The sequence below is a fragment of the Python bivittatus genome, unplaced genomic scaffold, assembly GCF_059951505.1.
Source record: "Python bivittatus isolate LINGU-HERP-01145 unplaced genomic scaffold, Pbiv_v1 ctg000330_np1212, whole genome shotgun sequence".
Lineage (NCBI taxonomy): Eukaryota > Metazoa > Chordata > Lepidosauria > Squamata > Pythonidae > Python > Python bivittatus.
This window is the reverse complement of record NW_028277058.1, coordinates 32,768,463-32,789,777: the sequence shown is the minus strand read 5'-3', so window position 1 is coordinate 32,789,777 and position 21,315 is coordinate 32,768,463. Positions and strand designations below refer to the sequence as shown.

Here is a 21,315-nt window from a genome sequence, read left to right as displayed (position 1 = left end):
CCTCCACTCTGTTCATCAGTAATAACAACATTCAGCCTTAAGAGGATAATTCTGGAATTTTCTCCACTGTTTTTTAATCTGTCTATACTGCACTTCCATAAGCATGCTAGTCGCTTGCATGTGGAATGGTGCCATTTCATCTATTTTTCCCCTTAATAAAAAAAGAATTTTATTCTAGATCAGTGATGGTGAACCTATGACACACGTGTCAAAGGTGACACACCACTTTTGGGTGACACACCAGCATTCACCAACACCTGACAACTATTCTCCCTGTTTGAGTTACCAAAGACACTATGTTTGTTTTACTTGTATTTCATTTTAGTAATTATTTGACATTTCTTTATATAATACATAGCACCACACATGATTGGACTGTATTTTTTTTAAAATAAATGAATATGTAAAGAATTGTTTCTCTTGTTCTGGGGGAGTGACATGCCAGCAGTGTCAAGTTAGGCATTTTCCGAATGTTTGACATGCCAAGCCCAAAAGGTTCACCATCTCTGTTCTAGATTATTATGGCATGGAGGTCTGAATCTAGCAGACAGAACCTGTCTCCATTTCTTTAAGCCATCTTCAGTACCTGCCACACTAACCACATTTCTTTTATTACAGACACTGCTGTTCACCTTCTGCTTGGAATTCGGTGTTCAGTCTGCTACAGCAGAAGACCACAGCTGTGCCTTCGGCTATCATCCAGCTATTAGATGTATTTGAGAGTAATCGCATTCTATGAACTCAGGCTAATGACCAATTACACTACTCACGTTACAAGAATATCTGAAAAATTATGGACTAACATAAAAGCAATTCCAAGGTATCATATGCCAGTATTTTTGCTTGGAACTTAAGCCATGCATAGATGTTTTTGACTGCATACAGTGCATGCTTATCCTTTCCAAACATGCACAATTGCGAGAAAGATGGTTTTACTAATGCAAAAACCTATAGAACTCTCAACTTTCTTTCTTTCTTAACAGAGCTTAATTAGGACAAACTGATTAAAAATTGGTAGAAATAAACAGACGCCATTTCATTGCATTTTTACTATCATATGCTTTCTATACTCTATATTAAACATCCAAAATATCTAAATAAAGAGAAATGAAACAATATGACTTATATAGTAACTTTCTTTTTTCTTCTAGAAGCACACCATGGAATGTTCTTCAAACTACCAAAGCAGCATAAGTGACAAATGCAATCAAACATTTTCTTCTAGTAAGAAATGCAGAGAATACTATTAGATTTTTGCACAAGACTTCCCACCCCATCTCCTGCCTGCTAGAACCACTACAAATTTGCATTCCACCTTAGCACAAACCCAGAGATTTATGGCTATGTGCTAATGAAGACCAAGGGAAAAAATGGGGCTGATCCTTATAGAAAGGAGCCTGATGATCAGTGAATGCTTATTATTTGTTGAGATGAACTGTTACAACTTACTCTCCTAAGTGGCAGTAGTTTGGCAGTTAAACTTAACTCCTAACTTTAAAGGAGATGATGACATTAAGACCTTCCCTCCCCCCACAAAAGCTTGAAGCTAATGGTTAATACTGATAATTCATTCTTCTGTAGAAAAAAATAGTTCACATCTTGGAGCCAGTTTCATTTAAGACTTCTGTGCCAGTAGAGTGGTTAGTTTGATCTTCCCATCCATGGACGCAGTGAGGCAGGTCCCACAGTCCATGGCTGTGCACCAGTCCACAGTGACCACTGGAGCCCTATGTCCTCCCAGGGAAAGGCAGCTCTCTAGTACTTTGTCATTGCTGCTCAGCTGAAATAGAGAAAAGATAAATCAACGATTAGCAGGCTCCTACAGCAGAAATCACTAATCTGAAAACTAAAATTCTAGGACAACTCTGGTCTTTTTAAAAAATTAGAATATTACCCTGGACTTTAAGTCATCCAGGAAAGCTCAGATAAATAATGCCAGAATGATTACTGAAGTGCAATATATATTAATGTTAATACAGGTTAACTTATATGGATCATAAAATAGACCAAAACTTCACCACTCTACTTGTCAAAATATGATACATTTACTCTGTCTCCACCCATGAGTTTCCCAAACCCTATTACTTTAACAGTATATATTACCACAGGAAAGGCCCATCTAGTATAGTTAGCTGTTTCCAATATCCATCCAGATGGCTACAAGAACAAAAGAACCCTCCTGTTCTTATTTAGCAAATTCCATCCAGTGGGATGTGGCCAGATTAACATATAATGCTAAACTACAATGTGGTTACTCGATTTTGACTTAGACATGTGATTTCTTAATCGTGTAGTTTCACTTGTTATGCAAGCCCATCAAATGGATGCTTATTCATAAACCACAGTTGAGAACAAATTCAATAAGAACAAATTCAGTTCTTATTATAGAGATAGCCTGTAGTCATCTTGACTAGTAGCCAGTACCTTGTAGATAACACCTCCAGTGGAAGAACAGGTTAGCATGTAGTTTCCTTCAGAGTCAAATGCAAAGAGCCTTCCACGTGGGAATTGGACTTGTTTGTATCCACTATAGCCAGACAACACAAAGGGGCCAGTAGCATCTCTGGGGAGACTATATTCAGATATTTTGCATCCACTTTTATGAATATTCCACTGAATAAACTAGAATGATATAAGAGATTCCAGTCAGATATATAACAAAACGCATGCATTCTTTGCTTTGCTACAGCACCTACAAATACAATGAGAGAAATTATTGACACCAGAAGAAACACAACCAATGGGGTCCCTACTCTTCAGGATATCTGCTAGTTTTCAAAAAGACCTGTAGACTCACAGGATTACCAGTTTTTAGATGAAACTTCAGAAGATACAGAGGGTTGCCAGGTCTATTCCAGATGAGGTCACATTAATTAAATGTAGTTACCAGCTATTTTGAGGGCCAACTGTGTCTCCAAAAAAAGACATGTAAATGCCGATATAAATAAAAGTGTTGCTATGATTATATAATTGTTTGGCTACAATTTTTCCAAAACCTACTTTTCCATCTTCACCAATACTGTAAACAGCATTCTCATCATAGCTGAATTCAACAGAATAGACCTCTCCATCGTGGGCCTTCCAGCTCATAGCACACTCATGCTGCTGCATATCTGGAAGACAGAGAGGTTTACTTTCATAGTCCTCTAACATAGTGTTTTTGAATTTGCCGTCTTTCTTGCCCACCTGTGTTAATATTGTGGCTGGGAAGACCTGCGCTGGCTGGTGTACTAGTGGGATGATTTCTCTAGAGGAAGCAAACTATAAGGGAGGAAAATTCTTCTCTTTCCTGCATGAACACAACAGTTACAATGGTCTTCTACATGCAGTAATTCCACCAATCTTCCGCTCTATTAAAAGGCTGTGGATGCTCTGAAGCTAGGGAGACAGCATCTGGTGACCTCCACTGAATTTGGACCACAACATGTATCGTGAATTTCACCACTGGGTTTGCTTGTTGGAGTTAGAAGTTCAAAACTTGGGGGAGGGGGAATGTTTCTCATCCCTAACTGAAGTTACATCCAAGAAAAAAGACAAATTTTGAAATCTAATGATCTCTCCCAAAATGCAAACAATGCATTAGTTCTGTTTATTCCAGTATGGGGTGGGAGGGAAGAGAGGAGATTAACTGTCAGGTCCTAGTATGAAGCCTGATATAGAGAGCTCACTCAATGTTATACACACAGATAAGGATCGATAACAACTTTCCTCAAGGTTTTATCCTATCTGAGAATTACAGTCAAAATATACCTAAAGGGCACTACATCATATCTACTAAGATGAGGGATCTAATAAAAAGAAAAGGATTAAATGAGAATAATATCATTGGTTAACTTCTGTCATTGTACCAGCCTTTGGCCCATTCTCTCACTCCTGCTCCACAATGAGGTGTCTGCCCATTAACTGAAAATCCTAGGACCTATAGAGTTTAAAATGAAAAAAATGAACAATCCAAAGTATGATATAGCCATTTACCAAAGAGGCGAATTATGCCATCTGCTGCTCCAGTGACCAGCAGATTCCCATTATGGTTGAAGGCTGTGCAGTTTATAGCAATGGGCTCTGGTTCAAGAGAAAATTGGAGCTGAAACAGCAAACAAAAAATAGAGAATTTAAATTGTTTGTTCTTCCCAAGGGAGCAGTTACTCTGAGGTATCCAGTTGTTCAAGCAAACACCACAAATTTACATCTGAGTTTGTTCATCTCCTACTATATTCTGTAAGCACCAGATGGAAACCAGGACCTTTGATCAAACTAGCCTATGTTTCTTGGTAATGGCTATTTTCTATCAGTTGGAAAAAAATTCCCACCAAGAGAAGTCTAAATATAATTTATCCCGATTAAGGGGAAGGATATCCTCTCATAGGGTCATGGGAGAGAGGCATACTTGTTAGTTTTCTTTACACGAAAGATAACTCAGCTTTGAGTGATGCAGTCCTTACTATGGCTGGATATTTTCCAGGAAGAGATGTAAACACTGTATCACTCAAAGCTGAGCAAAAGTACACTTGGCCACAAAAGCCACCTAGGAATCCTTAAGCAATGTTGGATCTATGGAATATTCTCCCCCCAGAGGTGAGGTGGGCCCCTACCCTCCCAGCTTTCCAGAAGGAATTGAAGACCAGACTCTGCCAACTCGGGTCCGGTGAGAAGAGATACAACCAACTCTGGGGATGGCTGGCCCCTTGAAGATGCTCCCTGAGTCTAATAACTCCTAGTTAACTTCAGTCTCTTGGTAGTATTGTGTAGGAATCTCATTGTTGTAATGTATTTTAATTCATATTTATTCTATTTTAATTAATATTTATTGTTTTTACTGTAAAGTTGCTCTGCAGTGAGATGGGCAATGACAAATTTGAAATATAAATAAATAAATAAAAATAAAATCTAGAAGGTGGCAGTAGCAAACATGTATTGATCAACTTAGCATTAGCTCACATCAATATTAAAGCTACTGTGATATTTAATTTTTCAAAAGGTTTAAGCAACCATAATATTAAGAAGAAATATCAAACAACATATGAAGGATTTGTTAAAAACATTGATTAGGTACTCTCTTTTTTTTGGAGCTACAGATTAAGAAAACATTCCTTTGTTTTTACCAAATAAGCTCAAGGGTGGAAAAAAACCACATTACACTATACCTGCTGCTTCATAGTTTTGGTGTCCCACAAAAGCAATTTCCCAGGAACGTGATTTATGCCTTTTCCTCCAGAATCTGGTGTAGCATAATCTAGCTGATTGACAAGGCCAGATGCTGCAGCTGAACAGACAAAGGAAGCACCACTTGGACTACACGCAAGGGAGAGGATCCTGAAATACAGAGACACAAAATTTGCTGTGGCTTTCCACATAGATAGTCCATAGAATCAAGAGGGAAAGCAACTGCTATTGACTCTGATTAGAGTTCTACATAGTCTTCCTTCCTAACACACAAAAAATCATGCATCTACACTGGGTATCATAGATACCACTCAGAATATTAAAATTTTAAATATACTATACTTTCTTCATTCTCTCCTCCTCCAATCTCTAAAGATCTCTTAAGTAAATGTAAATGAGTAAAAGCAGCTATGGATGACTATGGCCAAACATCCATAGAATAAAGGCTGTGTTTGAGCTCATGCTGCACTTCTACATGAGGCCCAGGAAAATCCTCTGCTTCCCTCTATCACTTGGTTTGGCCCTAGAACTTTGATGATATAGCAGCATATTACCTCTTTAACCTGGGCACTGTCTTACAATCCAAGGTTGAGAAGGTTTGCCACATTTACCAAAAGTGGTAAGCAAAATTATGAAAATCCTATGTGCTTCTTCTATCATGGAGTTCTCCTATGCAGAGAAGCCATAGATGTAAAATATTCTCAAATAAAACATTAACAACCTCCCCCAAGACTGTTGAAATGGCACAGAAGTCACACAAGCAAAGCTGAAAATATGCTCATGATTCACAAATGAGTAATCAACTTAAGCAACAATTATCATTATGTCATGGACAGATAGATGTAGATCTTAAATAGAAAACAGAAATAGCAATACTGATCTTATTCTTGTCACAAAAAACACCATCATTTGAGATGAAATACAGAGGATAAAGATGAGGCTTATACCTGGGCATATCTTCATCAATGCTAATTTCACAAAGATTCTTCTTGGCTTCAGTGTCATAGAGACGAACAGTACCAACTCCACTGCCAAGCAACAACTTCAAAGCAGTAACAGAGGAGAAAGAGAGACAAAGGATAAGAGTGGTATACCTCTGAAAATTAATGGGGGGGGGGCTGCTTTTATCATTCAGCTTTGGTCATCTACAGTTTGCTAGATTGTATGCCTCCTTAAAGTTTGGCTTACATACTTTTTAAAGTGGCATAGACATAACTGCTTGAGAGCAATGTTGTGCCTTGGAAGCCAGGGCAAGTCCCGATCCTAACATAGTAAATAAAGAAATCAAACCTTGTCATCATTCTGATCAATTCCTCTTTAGCTAATCTTGTCCATAGCCCAAACCACAACTGGAAGATACTACCTGGCAAAAAGGATGTTACCAAACATTGTCTGAACGGTAGACTTCTAAAATCTTGTAATCATATGGAAAATGGGAAAAATTCTAGTGCAAAGAAACAAGGAGATCTGAGTATTTCCTGATTCTCCTGGCATACTATTGCAGTCTTTCCCCTGTTTTATCATGCAAGATATTTTTGTTCTGAGAATTCTATAATAGTTACTATGGTAATCTTATTATTTAAATATCTAACACAACAAGCCCTTTTATTTTTTATGTTTTATTGATTTTATTGTAATTTCTCTGTTTGACAGTTGTGAGACGCCCAGAGTGGGCTGCATATAAGTTTAATTTATTAATATTATTATTATTATATAATCATCTCAATGATTTGGGATAGTACACATTTAAAATAAATCACAGCATCAGCCAAGGAATACAAACAAGCAATAAGAAACAATCAACTGGATAAGCAAAATATTTTTTAGCTAAGGAATATTCCCAGAAGAGATAGCTATAAGCAGAAGAAATTCAAAGTTGCTTAGCAACAGTATTGAGGTGATGGCTGTTAAACTGGTGGAAAATATTAGAGCGATGCTTGTAACATAATATCCAAGCTACAACCTTTTAGTTTCTCTTTCTTTGTTTTCCAGAAAGCACACAACGGAGTGAATTTGGATTCTGCAACCCTTTCTATTTTGCTACCAGCAATTTCCCAGTATCTATAGTTTCATCAATGGATATGCATGTCTACTGCAATGGCCTTATATGACTTAAAACCATAGCTGCCATCAGAGCCAGAGTCAACTCTGTCATCACAGTTGGAAGGGACCAATTCTCACAACATGCTACTACTTGGAAGTCCAGGACATTTTCTTCTCCAAGTACTCAGATATGTCAATCAATCTTAATAGATAGGATATCTGTTTGGTGACCAATTTAGTAAACTTGCAAAAATTTGCAATTCTCTCAACAGTCTCCAGTCTTTAAACTCACTATTAATCATGACACATAGAGCTGCAAGATACCTTCTATATTTACAGAAATAATCTCAACTGCATTGTACAGCCATGGCATTTCTTAAGGTACAATGGAGTTTAAGCCTAGGAACATCCAAAACAAAAAGGAAGCTGGGTTTAGTACAACTTCTTCAATCTGGTTCCCTCCTCATGCACTGGACTAAAAATCATCCCCAGCCAAAATTGTAATGAGTACTTCAGTAATAATTGAAGACAATCAGCTTCACAGTAATCCCAGCTACTCACCAGCCTGTCCCGTTTGGTTGCCCATTCTAGAGAAAGCAGTGGAGACTTGGAAATTGAAGATGCTTTTGTCTGCATGATGGGATTGAAGGACCACACCTTGATGACTCCATCCACATCTAAACTGGCTACCCTTCGACCAGAGCAGTCAACCCTAAACATGGAAAGAAGATATGCTTCTGTCCTTCCAATACTTGCACTTATAGTCTCCTCTTCATAAATATGGTATGGACTTCTATTACCCATTTGATCTTTTATATCTATTAAACCCTGTCTAGATATTTTCATCATCATCAGTATTTCTAATATCCAGAACTCTGTATAAGCCTTATGATAACAAAACATGCATTTAATCATAATTTGCATTTGATAGACTGGGAACCAAGAATAAATGTCTATGATTTGCCAAGTCCAGAAAGATTTGGATTCCACTCTACTGAGATGTTATTGACAAATATGACATTCAACTTTCTAATCACTTTCCAATCCTTACCGGCAATGCATGATGGATGAGTGGTGTTCTCCATATTCTTCCTGACTCAGAACAATGAAGGGCTGCTCCTGCCTGATGCCTCCAGCATCCATGCCAGTTCCAAATACTTTTGTCTGGTTTTCCAGTTGTTCAGCATGAAACTCAGGGAATGGCTCTGTTTCAATGGCAGTAATATCCACTTTCTTCTCAGCATTCTGTCCCTAAACCAGCACAGCAAGCCAGGAGAATCAATTAAGCACCTCATATCTGATTTGTACCAAGCTGGATTTTAAGTAACTCAGGCTACAGATTTGTATCCTATCAGCAACAACAAAAAGTTGTTGTTGTATTCGTAATATTTTGTATTACAAAAGTTGCGATTAGCAGAATGAAGTATCTTTGTTCATTTATTGCATGATCCATCCACTCTCAGGGAAACCACCCTTGGGAGAAAAGCAAAGAATAACACTGAACTGTTAGAACCCAAGAAACACAATGAAACTAGACCCTGGATTTCAATTCAGCATCCTGCCCACAAATACATCCTCTCTCAGCGACGCACAGAATGTCGGACTGCAGCATAACTTCCTTTATCTGAAAAGCAAACTCCTGTCATTCACCTGGCAGAAAAGCAGAGATTCTATATGATCTACTATAATGTGATCATGCTCCAGTGACGTTATCTATGGCATTTAGGAAGAAGTTTCAAGCTGGTACTTTAATACATCATTATCAGATGATCCAAAGCTTGTTGATTAACAACAAAAAGACTGAGATATTTTTTTCAAATAAATAATCAACCAATTTGACAACTGCCTGAGATGTGTTTAAAGTGTTTATATGTGATAGGACTGGCATTCGCTTCAGGGAAACGGAAGAAAAATAACTACTCAAGTTTTGAGTCAGAGGTTTCAGATTTTTTAAAAAATTAAATATGTTTCTAATGATCTTAAGGTGATTACTTATTTACTCCACCCAAACTTCTTTTTCAGATTTATTGGATTCCTCAGTAGATATTTAATAAGGGCTGGTTATATACATTTTCAATTCAAAGGTATGTTAATACACATCATTTAGTCATATCTTCTGGTTGTTCCATCCTAATTAAATATTATTAATTCTGATTAAGGAGTCAAGCTTCAAAGATGTGTTGTTACATTACATTCCAAAAATTGAGAAATAATCTATTTAGGATCTATCATGCTTGGATGGTAACAAAAATTATTGTTAAGTATCCCAGGAAAGTTACATGCATAGCAGAGACCAAACAATTGGCTTGATTAAATGTGTGCACTCTTAGCTTTCAAAATGGTTCCTTATTGATGCAATAAAAGGACTGGACAATATGTTTCCCTGTGGTCAAAGTTTAATTTGTTTAAAAAATGAGGTATATCATTCCTTAAACATTTACAAGTTTTAGTTAGTTATTATTTGTTTCATTTTCCTTTCTGTACTTTATATGTTTTTTGCTTCTTTTCTATTCTATTAAACCATTTTTAAAAAAGAGAGAGAAAAAAACAGTAAATATTAAATGGGGAAGAACAGCTAAATCTCTAGGTCTCATTAAATACTCTTCTATAAAGTATATTGCCATCCCCAAAATATAAACATATCAACATTTTAAGCAGCAAATACAGCAAATGGTCCCATGCCTTCTTCAGGGCCACAGAAATGGGAACTTGCAGACGATCACTTCTCTATAGTGTTAGCTCCAGGTCACGGAAGCAAAATGATTTTAATCAGCAACCACATAGATTTCGATCCTGTTGCATCCAGATATTGATTTATGTATGTATACAACTGTAGTCTGAAAAGGTTCCCAATGGTTTATAATACAACCATGTTGATAGACACATCTATATCTCCCAGAGACATGAATATAGATGTTTCTACTCTTTTTCAATGTATCCTTATTATCTATTTGATTTTATACTATAGAATATTTTGCACATCTGCAAATTTTATGAACATTATTTAGAAACAGAACCCTAGACAATAAGCTGTTAATGCAACTGTAATTGCCAAACAGAAAAGTGTTTTTTGATCTAGAAAAAGTGATTACTGCCAAACTTTGGGATTCACACAATGTTCTAAGTTAACAGCACTAAGCAGGACTGGGTAGGAATATTTAGTAACTGCCACTTCCTCATAAAGCCTTAAAAAACAGAAGCACTGGAACAATTTTGACATAAACAGAAGATAACATACAAAAAGAGGAAAAATACAAAGTACAAGCAGACACATTCTTTTTTTTCTCACTAACCATCACTCCCCCTTCATGGATCACTGCCTTGTCGTGGCAAAGGGGCTTGCGTAACTCAGTGAAGCCATGAGCTATACCGTGCAGGGCCACCCAAGACGGACAGGTCATGACAGAGAGTTCTGACAAAATGTGGTCCACTGGAGAAGGAAATGGCAACCCACTCCAGTATCCTTGCCAAGAAAACCCCATGGACAATGTTAAAAGGCTAAAAGATATGACGCCAGAAGATGAGCCCCTCAGGTCGGAAGGTGTCCAAGATGCTACTGGGGAAGAGCGGAGGGCAATTCCAAGTAGCTCCAGAAAGAGTGAAGCGGCTGGGCCAAAGCCGAAAGGACGTTCAGCTGTGGATGTATCTGGAAGCGAAAAGAAGGTCCGATGCTGTAAAGAACAATATTGTATAGGTACCTGGAATGTAAGATCTATGAACCAAGGCAAGCTGGATGTGGTCAAACATGAGATGACAAGATTGAACATCGACATCTTGGGAATCAGCAAATTGAAATGGACGGGAATGGGTGAACTTAATTCGGGTGACCATTATATCTACTACTGTGGGCAAGATACCCTTAGAAGAAATGGAGTTGCACTCATAGTCAATAAGAGAGTGGGAAAGGCAGTAATGGGGTACAACCTCAAAAACGACAGAATGATCTCAGTGCGTATCCAAGGCAAACCATTCAACATCACAGTAATCCAAGTCTATGCCCCAACCACTGATGCCGAAGAAGCTGAAGTTGACCGGTTCTATGAAGACCTACAACACCTTCTAGAACTAGCACCAAAAAAAGATGTCCTTTTCATCATAGGGGATTGGAATGCTAAAGTAGGAAGTCAAGGAGTAATCGGAATAACAGGCAAGTTTGGCCTTCGAGTACAAAATGAAGCAGGGAAAAGGCTAATAGAGTTCTGTCAAGAGAACAAGCTAGTCATAGCAAACACTCTTTTCCAACAACACAAGAGACGACTCTGCACATGGACATCACCAGATGGTCAATACCAAAACCAGACTGATTATATACTTTGCAGCCAAAGATGGAGAAGCTCTATACAGACAGCAAAAACAAGACCAGGAGCTGACTGTGGCTCAGATCATGAGCTTCTTACTGCAAAATTTAGGCTTAAATTGAAGAATGTAGGGAAAACCACTAGACCACTCAGGTATGACTTAGATCATATTCCTTGTGAGTACACAGTGAAGAATAGATGAATAGATTTAGAGGATTAGATTTGGTAGACAGAGTGCCTGAAGAACTATGGACAGAGGTCCGTAACATTGTACAGGAGGCAGCAACTAAAACCATCCCAAAGAAAAAGAAATGCAAGAAAGCAAAATGGCTGTCTGATGAGGCTTTACAAATAGCTGTGGAAAGAAGGAATGCGAAAAGCAAGGGTGAAAGGGAAAGATATAAGCAACTGAATGCAGATTTCCAGAGAATAGCAAGGAGAGATAAGAAGGCCTTCTTAAATGAACAATGCAAAGAAATCAAGGAAAACAATAGAATGGGGAAGACTAGAGATCTCTACAAGAAAATTGGAGATATGAAAGGAACGTTTAGTGCAAAGATGGGCATGTTAAAGGACAAAAAAGGCAGGGACCTAACAGAAGCAGAAGAGATTAAGGAGAGGTGGCAAGAATACACAGAAGAACTATACAAGAAAGATCTTAATGTCCCTGATGTCCACGCTGGTGTGATCACTGACCTTGAGCCAGACATCCTAGAGAGTGAAGTCAAGTGGGCCTTAGGAAGCATTGCTAACAACAAAGCTAGTGGAGATGACAGTATTCCAGCTGAGTTATTTAAAATACTAAAAGACGATGCTGTTAAAGTGCTGCACTCAATATGCCAGCAAGTTTGGAAAACGCAACAGTGGCCACGGGATTGGAAAAGGTCAGTTTACATTCCAATTCCAAAGAAGGGCAATGCCAAAGAATGCAATGCCAAACTATCGCACAATTGCACTCATTTCACATGCTAGCAAGGTTATGCTCAAAATCCTACAAGCTAGGCTTCAGCAGTACATGAACCGAGAACTACCGGAAGTACAAGCTGGGTTTCGAAGAGGCAGAGGAACTAGAGATCAAATCGCCAACATTTGCTGGATCATGGAGAAAGCACGAGAATTCCAGAAAAATATCTACTTCTGCTTCATTGACTATGCAAAAGCCTTTGATTGTGTGGATCACAACAAACTGTGGCAAATTCTTAAAGAGATGGGAGTACCAGACCACCTTACCTGTGTCCTGAGAAATCTGTATGCGGGCCAAGAAGCAACAGTTAGAACCAGTCATGGAACAACCGATTGGTTCAAAATAGGGAAAGGTGTACGACAAGGCTGTATACTGTCACCCTGCTTATTTAACCTATATGCAGAGTACATCATGAGAAATGCCAGGCTGGAAGAATCACAAGCCGGAATTAAGATTGCAGGGAGAATCATCAACAACCTCAGATATGCAGACGATACCACCCTAATGGCAGAAAGTGAAGAAGAACGAAAGAGCCTCTTGATGAGGGTGAAAGAGGAGAGTGCGAAAGCTGGCTTGAAACTCAACATTAAAAAAACTAAGATCATGGCATCTGGACCCATCAATTCCTGGCAAATAGAAGGGGTAGAAATGGAAGCAGTAACAGACTTCATTTATTTGGGCTCCAAGATCACCACAGACGGAGACTGCAGCCATGAAATTAAAAGACGCTTGCTCCTTGGGAGGAAAGCTATGGCAAGCCTAGATAGCATATTAAAAAGCAGAGACGTCACCTTGCCGACAAAGATCCGCATAGTCAAAGCTATGGTTTTTCCAGTAGTAATGTATGGCTGTGAGAGCTGGACCATAAAGAAGGCTGAGCGCCAAAGAATTGATGCCTTTGAACTGTGGTGCTGGAGAAGACTCTTGAGAGTCCCCTGGACTGCTAGGAGATCAAACCAGTCAATCTTAAAGGAAATCAACCCTGATTGCTCATTGGAAGGATCGATAATGAAGCTCAAGCTCAGATACTTTGGTCACCTAATGCGAAGAGAGATCTCTTTGGAGAAGACCCTGATGCTGGGAAAGATTGAAGGCAAAAGGAAAAGAGGACGGCAGAGGATGAGATGGTTAGATAACATCACTGAAGCAATGAGCATGAAACTGAGCAAACTCAGGGAGGCAGTGAAGGACAGGAAGGCCTGGCGCGATATGGTTCATGGGGTCACGAAGAGTCGGACACGACTTAACGACTAAACAACAACAATAAACCATCACTCACCAAAGGCAGAGAAAGAAACCAATATACAAAAATAAACCAATCAAACATCTTTTGTTGAAACAGTAACTAGTTAAGAATCAGAAAACAGAGGGCAGGATTAAATGGATAGTTTTCAATATGAAAGGAAGCACACTGTGGGTTCCACATTAAAAATATTCTAGACATTAATTCATTATGGTGAGGAAGCCAAAGCTCCTTGCAATATTGTAATACTTAATTATTGAAGGTTATGACAGCAAGAATAAAAAAGTCCAAAAGAATCTCTCTCTATGGCACTTTTGCTGCAGAATGGCTGATAAAACTCACTAATTCATCTCCTGTGTACATGCATACACTAACACCCTGAGCATCAGATATAGAGAATTAGCTCTTAACAGGTCCCTTAATCACCCAAAAAAGAGATCTCAGGGATCCAGCAGAAAGTCAGTGCAGAATAAAGCAGCAAATAATAATAATAATAATAATAATGGGACAAATTTAGAATTACAAATGTTTTAGAAAAAGATTGAGAACAACAAGTAGAAGTATTGTCAATAGTTCTGGTTGCCCAAACTAAAAAAAATACTGAAGGGCAATGAAGAACCTACTCCCTATTTTCTAAAAGTTTGTTTTTAAGTGTTCAGTTTGAAAGAAATCTTGTTTCTAGAATCTGTGCTGTAACAATACCCTTTGTAGATGTACCATGTCTTGGTAACGTGTTATTTGCCATTAGACGGATAACTGTAAAAAAGGGCATCATGGCCCATTTTGTTCTAACAGAAGAGGCAACTGTTAGCAACTTTCTACCATTCTAGGAATGGGTAACTGGGGACTTATTACATCCACAAGAAGTGTTCACATAATATGCATTCATATTTTTGGACCCACAGATCACAATGCATCTTTGGGTCTTTCATAAACAAAAGTTTTAAAGAGGGAAAACTCCTGCTTAACCCTTTTCTGTCAAGTATCAATAGCAGGGAAGGCTTGCAGAAGTTCTTCCCCTATGCAATATAGCTACTCCTCTCTGAGCGCAAACACACCAAGGGACAGATAAGCAGCTGAACATCATAAGGCAAGAGGCCTGTACAAACTTCTGCCGCTCAAACAATTTTAAGGAAAAAAGTTTTAAGGAGAACCCTTTGTCCCTTTCCTTATTCATAAGAGAATGTCAGCTGGCAGAGGAAATAACACTGATGCTTGATTACTTGCCCAGTTCAAAAAGGTGACTCATTAAAAAAAAACACCAAACAAATAAGCAACTGTTCAGACTTCATGGGACATTTTCCCTTACAACAATCAGCTGGTTACAGTAGAATATCAACACATAGTTCACAGCACTCAGAAATACTGCTGGGGGCGGGAGAGGGGGAGAAATTGTCCTATCCACACAAGACACACTAGCTGCAGTACCTGGAAAGTTATTTTGGGTCCCAACTCTTTCCTTTCCTTTCCATGATCCTGTATGCGTCTCTGATTCTGTTGTACTGAGCTAGGCTCCGTGGCAACCATACCACTGAAGTAGCTTTTTGATTCCTTGCCTCCAATTGCTGCCTCTTTCCCTCTGGTGATCTAGAAAGCAAAGGGAAGATCTGACACATTTTTATTCTCCAAGGCCGCATGCCTAAATTAGCAGTCCAGGTACGTAACAGAATAGCAGATACAGAAACATCTTTCTGCACTCTGCTTCTCACATATTACATGCACACAGAGCCTACAATTATTTCTCCTTACCTGGTGGTTTGACAGCTCTTTTCTGTTTCCTTGTGTTGTTCCTGCCTGTGCTGAGATGGCTCCTGTTGGCTGGGTTGTTCTAGCAGGGCCCTTTTTGCTCTGAGGTAGCAAGGAAGACAGAAATCCTCCTCGGGCCTGTAGAGAGTGTGCAGTGCTCCTTTGGCTGCATGTCAAGTCACTAAAGGAGATGCAGGGAGTGGTGGCGGGGAGACAAATTAAAGGCAGTGAACCCTAAATCTCCACACTAACATAAATTCCACTTTCCAAAAGAATTTGCATGTGTGTCACACAATGTTCATTTTTAAACAAAGGGTCCTTGAACTACCCTTCCCCAATCTGGGGTTGTTCAGAAACATTATGGTTCCAATTTTCAGAATTCCCACTCTTGCATAGCTAACCAGCTGAGAATTTATAGCATTATAGTCCCAACATTTCTAGAGGCATCCAGTTGGGGGATGCTTTCTTACATCAAATGCATTTAACCACTCATGAAGACTTAAAACAAAGTATGCTCCAGAAGTGATTTAAAAAAAAAGAGAGATACCTAACCATCAGTTCTATAAGAACCTGGGATGCCAGGGGACGGGAGGAGGAGGAAGACAAACAATAGTTTTCAAATGTTTGCTATCCTTCTCTTCCATCATGCCTATCTAAATCTCTAGGCAAGCTGGCTGTCTAAGTAAATCATGCAAACAATTCTAAAAGGTCCAAGATTTCTCTGGGTAATCCAACAGTGTGCCCACTGACTGGCCTCTCAAATACACTCACAGCTCTGAGTCCCCCAGATGGTCCATGTTGACCACATATGAAGGAAGCTTATGATGAAGCATCAAATCATCCTCCTCCTCCTCCTCCTGCTGCTGTTCCTCTTTTTTCATATGGGAGTACTCTGCTTGCAAAGCAAACAACTAGAAAAAAAATGGGGGGGGGGTAGAGAATAAAGAATTGAACTGCTTTCCCGCTATATGAATGCAGACATATGTATACCTTGTATTACTCATTAATTTCAAAACAGCAGTTATATTAGCACAACCTGTTAGGCAGGACTCTTAGTTTATCAAGCTACAACATGTGCAGCATGCACAAGCAAGCCTACAAGCCACGAAGGAACATTTTTATTTGATTCATTCAAACAATTCAGGATGGTCTAACAAACATTGCTTTAAATCTGGTTTACAAATCCTGACTTGTTTAATACTTAATCCTAGTCCATGTTATTGCCAAGCTATTATTTCATAGCTTTTCTAACTACTTATGTAATGAAGGGACTGAACAACACAAACACTTTGCTTATTTAGATAGGGATTATTTAACTTAGGCTCCTGTCTCAAAGTTACATGTGATCTTAGCTAAAACTTACCTTTAGTGCCAGAACTGGAAAACAAATCTTAATATACAGGTGCCATTCTTACCTTTTGACACAGGATTTCATTTTTTTCTTGCAGGATATTGTTCCGCTGACATTCTGCTTCGAAGTTCAGAATCACTGGCACAGGTAACAAAGGTTAAGGATGAAGAAACTTAAGACACTTACAGGATTCTTTCCTTTGTGTATGCACCAAACTTGAAGTACTTTCCAAAGCCATTCTAAGATTTTTTGGGACTTATCATAACTTTTCCTTCTCTAGTGCTGCTCTTGCCCTATGAAATAACACTCCCCCCAAGGTCCAACATTAAAAACTTGTCTTTGTGAGTTCTTTTGGGCCAGGGCAATTTGTGATCCCACCTGAATACTATGGTTTCTCAAACGGTATAGCCAGAATTACACTTAGCTGGGTTTCTAGCATACAGCTCTAGCATGGTGGTGTGATGGATGATCGATCATCTGAATGATGAGAAAATACAGTGGTACCTCGGGTTACGAATGCCTCTGTTAACGAGCTTTTCGGGTTACGACCAGCTCCGGCCGCAAAAATTTACCTCGGTTTGAGAACTCCGCCTCAGGTTACAAACCGGATCCGCGGCCATTTTCCCTGCTGCCACGCAGTCGCGGCTTCCTGTGGGCGAGATCACAGTAGCAAGGAGACGTTCGGTGAGGCTTGTGGTGTGTTTTGTGGCGTTTTGGAAGGTTCAGAGGGCGGAACGGATTAACCATATTTACACTGAACCTTATGGGGAAATTTGCTTCGGGTTGCGACCAATTCGGGTTGCAACCAGAGTCACAGAACGGATTAAGTTCGTAACCCGAGGTACCACTGTATATTAATCCATTCGTTACAGCAGCAGCTGTGCCAGAATAGTAAGCTGATTCCTAATGCCCTCATAAAGAAATAAATAATAATTGCCACTTTCTAACAAAAAAAGAAGTGAAAGAAAACATGTGCACAGAAGATGTAGTTGCTTCAGGCTTACAATTATTCTTCCACATGAAAAAAGGATATGCATGCACTGAAATAAAACACTGAGGAAGTTATGTAGAGAAACAATGAAAACGTCTACCCACTGACGGGAAAAATACATAGCAAAGATAGGGTTTGCATCTGGATTTGGGATAAAAGGCAGAACAAACCAGTCCTTCCATTCAGTCTGATTTTGAAGTTCAGAAGCTTGTTTGAGAAAGAACTCCTGTATCTTGTCATTTCTGTTTGTCTAAAATTTACAAAATACAAAGAGGTTCAGATATCACTTTTTTTTCCCCACAGCAGCAGCTGCTCAGTTTTCAGCAGCTGAAAATACAGATTTCACAGCTCACTAACAGAATAATAAGAGTAACTTTCCCACTAAGCCACACAGCCACTTTTGAAGAATTGCATGTACCATGTTTTTACAGAGAACCTATTTTTTAAACTATCCTTATTTGGAAGCAAGCATACCAAGTTGACACAGACCTGCACAGCATGAATGAGATAATACCGGTATAAACTGATTTTCAGCTTGTTCACTGTAGGTCGATACATATCCTCCAGTCGACTGAAAAGGCGTCTGTCGAGATAACTCCAGTACTCTCGAAGGGCAGCTAGATCATAGCTGTGAACAAACTGCAGAAGCTGGTCCACTATCTTGTCCACCTAATGAGAAAACCCCCAAAGTAACAATTCTGGTGTGTGTAACCAATACTTCAGTCGCCAAGAATAACCACAGCAATGATTAGAGGGTACAATTATCTGTCATGGGATAAAGGAGAGAAGGAAAAAATCAAAGTTATGTATGCTTGACTAAGATTTTCCATGCAGATGTTTGTTTCCTTTATAGAAACAAGACTCAAATATATATAATTAAAGTACATTTGACAGGGTTTAATAGGTCAGGGCAGCAGCCCATATTAAAGGGGCAGCATACTAGTACATACGTGGCTGTCTCTATTACCCAACTTCATATGGACAAATTTGTTCTGATCCAGATATATTTCTCTGTTTCCTCTCCAAAAACATTGAGGGTCAGGTAGTTAGCCTGGCTAAGGAGAAATGTATCTTATGAGACACTTGTGCAACATTAAATAAATGGTTAACAGGGATTAGCATCCTTCTGTTAACTCCTTTCCATATACATTTTTTGAGTTATATTTAAGACTCTTTGATGGTCCATATCCAACATAGCTTTAGCCTACTCAAAAGCCAAGGCAATTAAAAATTGTCCTGACAACCTACAACATCAAAGATATTTCCAATTTTTTTGTTCCAGGATGAAATATAACCATACAGGAGTATCAAGAATGCAGCTGAAAAGATATGTCTCAAATTCCAAATGAGGCAATCCATTATTTGAGATAACAAGATGCACTGGAAACACATCCAGGGACCCAGCATGCAGCTCTTAAAATGTTTGACTGAATAGCTCCCAGCAACCTGAAATCTTTATAGTGACAGAGCTGGGGGTCACACAACATTTGGCTGATTGTTTTAGATTTGAAAAAATTAACAGCAAGTGGCATGTAACTGAATATTAAAAACAGGTAAGGAAGCTTAGAATAGCCCTGGGACATCTTTGGTAACTATCTGGAACAATGCTCATTTGCTCCCTTCAAACACTGAAAAGTACCTCTAAATTATAACATTCTGATTTATTCTCCATCTGTATTTAACTCTCTGAGAAGACCATAACTTTTGTTTGATATAATTTGTAGCCAATTTTTCTTCTTTACAGTGCTCTTTCTCAGGTCAATTTCAGCTATAAAGGAAAGGGTCACGTCACTGGCCTATGAGTAGTGTAATAATATATAGCATCATTTGTTATCTGCTAAAACCAGTGCAAACAGGAAAGAACACCTCATTTTAAAAAGGGACTTGGAATAGAACACAGAAAGAAGAAGGGAATATAGAAACATTAACTATAATGATGTGCCACTTTTCTCCAGACAAGAGTTCCATCTGGCCTTTGAGTCTTGTGCCAAGAGGGCTGCACTCCAAAAATTAGTTGGTAGGATCAGGAGAAAAATATATTTTATTTCGTTTACTTTTGCCATTTTCGATTACTTTCCAATCGTGTGTTTCATAATTTTCCACTTCTGTCAATTAAAAAAATGACAATTTGGTAACAAGCATTCCATAAATTGGTGAAGAGCTGGCCGAGACAGTAAGATTGGAGCCCAGGAACTGAAGAGATGAATAGGTACAGTTATGGGTTGGGTGCCTGGTTTTTCTTAATTTTATTTCATTCTTTCATTCTTTTCTTTTTGCATTGGTTTTATTGTTTGTGTTTTTAATCACTGTTAGCCAACAGTGTTGTGTGCCACAAGATGGATGGCTATATAGATCTTTTAAATAAATAAGTAAAAATAATTTTAAAAGATCTATCATGACTGCACCCTGGCTTTTAAAGCATTTATTTCAGGAATTACACGCATCCCTGAGGCTCCTGATTATGCATCTCTGTCCAATGAAACAATCAATTTAATAGCTGTTAAACTTTTTATGAGATAGATCTGGGCTGAGTCTTTTTCGACTGATAAGTATTTCCAGTGACAATTATTTTATTTCAGTTGATAATCTATTGGGCAGACTCAATAATAGAAAGACATGCTATATATAAACGTCAACGTCTCAATCTAACTGGGTGCAGGAGGGATAATCCGCGATGCCTACGGACTACCGCGGTTACTCAGTTTTGAAAGAGATGCACTCTACACATGCTCTTCGTCTCCCGTCCTGGTTCTGAAGAAGAGCTGCAAGGGACTGGATGCCTTCTAACGAAGGGGAAGCTCATCCAAAAATCTTTTCAACCAACCCTTGCTCAAAGGTAGGCCCACCCGGCCAGGAACCGCTGTTCTGGCAAGACGCTCAGAATCCCGGGGCAGACTATTTTCACAGCAAAGCCCTCTCTGTTCCCGGTTCTTGCGGAGGCGAATCAGCGTGCAAAGGAAGAGCGGGGAAGGGGCGTTATGGAGTAAATGCCCTCCCCATCATCTAAGCCTCCTCAAACCAGCCCAGGCCTTTCCTCCCTGCAGTCCTCACCCGGAAGCCTTTCTCCTTGTCTGCCTTGATCTCCGCGTCCAGTTGTTTCAGCGTGCCGGTGAAGCCACGGAACAGCAAGTATTCCCGCACCAGCTCGTCGACGCGCTCCGCCGCAGCCGCCATCGCGCCGCCGGTTCACGGGGGAGACGGAGAGACGCCCGCAGCTCCGCGCACCGCCCCACGCTCGCCCGCTCCTCCTCCTCGCTCCGCCCCTGTGGGTTTTTCCCTTCGCCGCCCATCTTTTTGTTGCAAACCAATGTTGGCTTTTTTTTACAACTTGTGATTTGCTTTGTGTAGAAAACTGAGGCTGAGTCTTAAAGCAGATTATACTCAATGATATGCTGAAAAGACGTTCGTTCATTTGGCTGAGAACTGGCAGCTCTGTTTGGTAAAGAAAACTCGTGATTTTGGCACAACCCTCCGTATTTCAGTTTTAGCTTAGATGTCCCCCTCATTAGGTTACCT

The 21,315-nt window shown here is 39.3% G+C and overlaps 1 protein-coding gene across 3 annotated transcripts; it reads right to left on the bottom strand.

The window, feature by feature from the left end:
• Positions 1–1,034: 1,034 nt before the first annotated feature.
• Positions 1,035–21,036, bottom strand: WDR91 (WD repeat domain 91). Of its 3 annotated transcripts, none has more exons than XM_088141932.1 (15): positions 20,851–21,035; positions 18,289–18,468; positions 17,843–18,049; positions 16,873–16,956; positions 16,229–16,368; positions 15,461–15,638; positions 15,140–15,298; positions 8,258–8,457; positions 7,768–7,918; positions 6,111–6,205; positions 5,145–5,313; positions 3,976–4,084; positions 3,001–3,113; positions 2,425–2,622; positions 1,035–1,780 (listed from the first exon to the last, which is right to left on the bottom strand). In XM_088141932.1, exons 1-15 carry the CDS (start codon positions 20,971–20,973, stop codon positions 1,616–1,618), a joined length of 2,271 nt encoding a protein of 756 aa, XP_087998058.1. In that variant the 5' UTR covers positions 20,974–21,035; the 3' UTR covers positions 1,035–1,615. The 3 variants fall into 3 exon arrangements, with proteins under 3 accessions (XP_087998058.1, XP_087998059.1, XP_087998060.1); XM_088141933.1 differs by having other exon boundaries at positions 18,289–18,564; positions 20,851–20,990; XM_088141934.1 differs by lacking the exons at positions 1,035–1,780; positions 3,001–3,113 and having other exon boundaries at positions 2,458–2,622; positions 20,851–21,036.
• Positions 21,037–21,315: the final 279 nt, after the last annotated feature.

Coding starts and splice junctions, on each gene's coding strand:
- WDR91 (XM_088141932.1), bottom strand. CDS start 20,973: ATGGCGGCTGCGGCGGAGCGCGTCGACGAGCTGGTGCGGGAATACTTG. Junction 18,050..18,288: donor ATCTCATTCATGCTGTGCAG/GTCTGTGTCAAC, acceptor TGTAAATTTTAG/ACAAACAGAAATGACAAGAT. Junction 15,299..15,460: donor AAGAGCTGTCAAACCACCAG/GTAAGGAGAAAT, acceptor TTTGCTTTCTAG/ATCACCAGAGGGAAAGAGGC.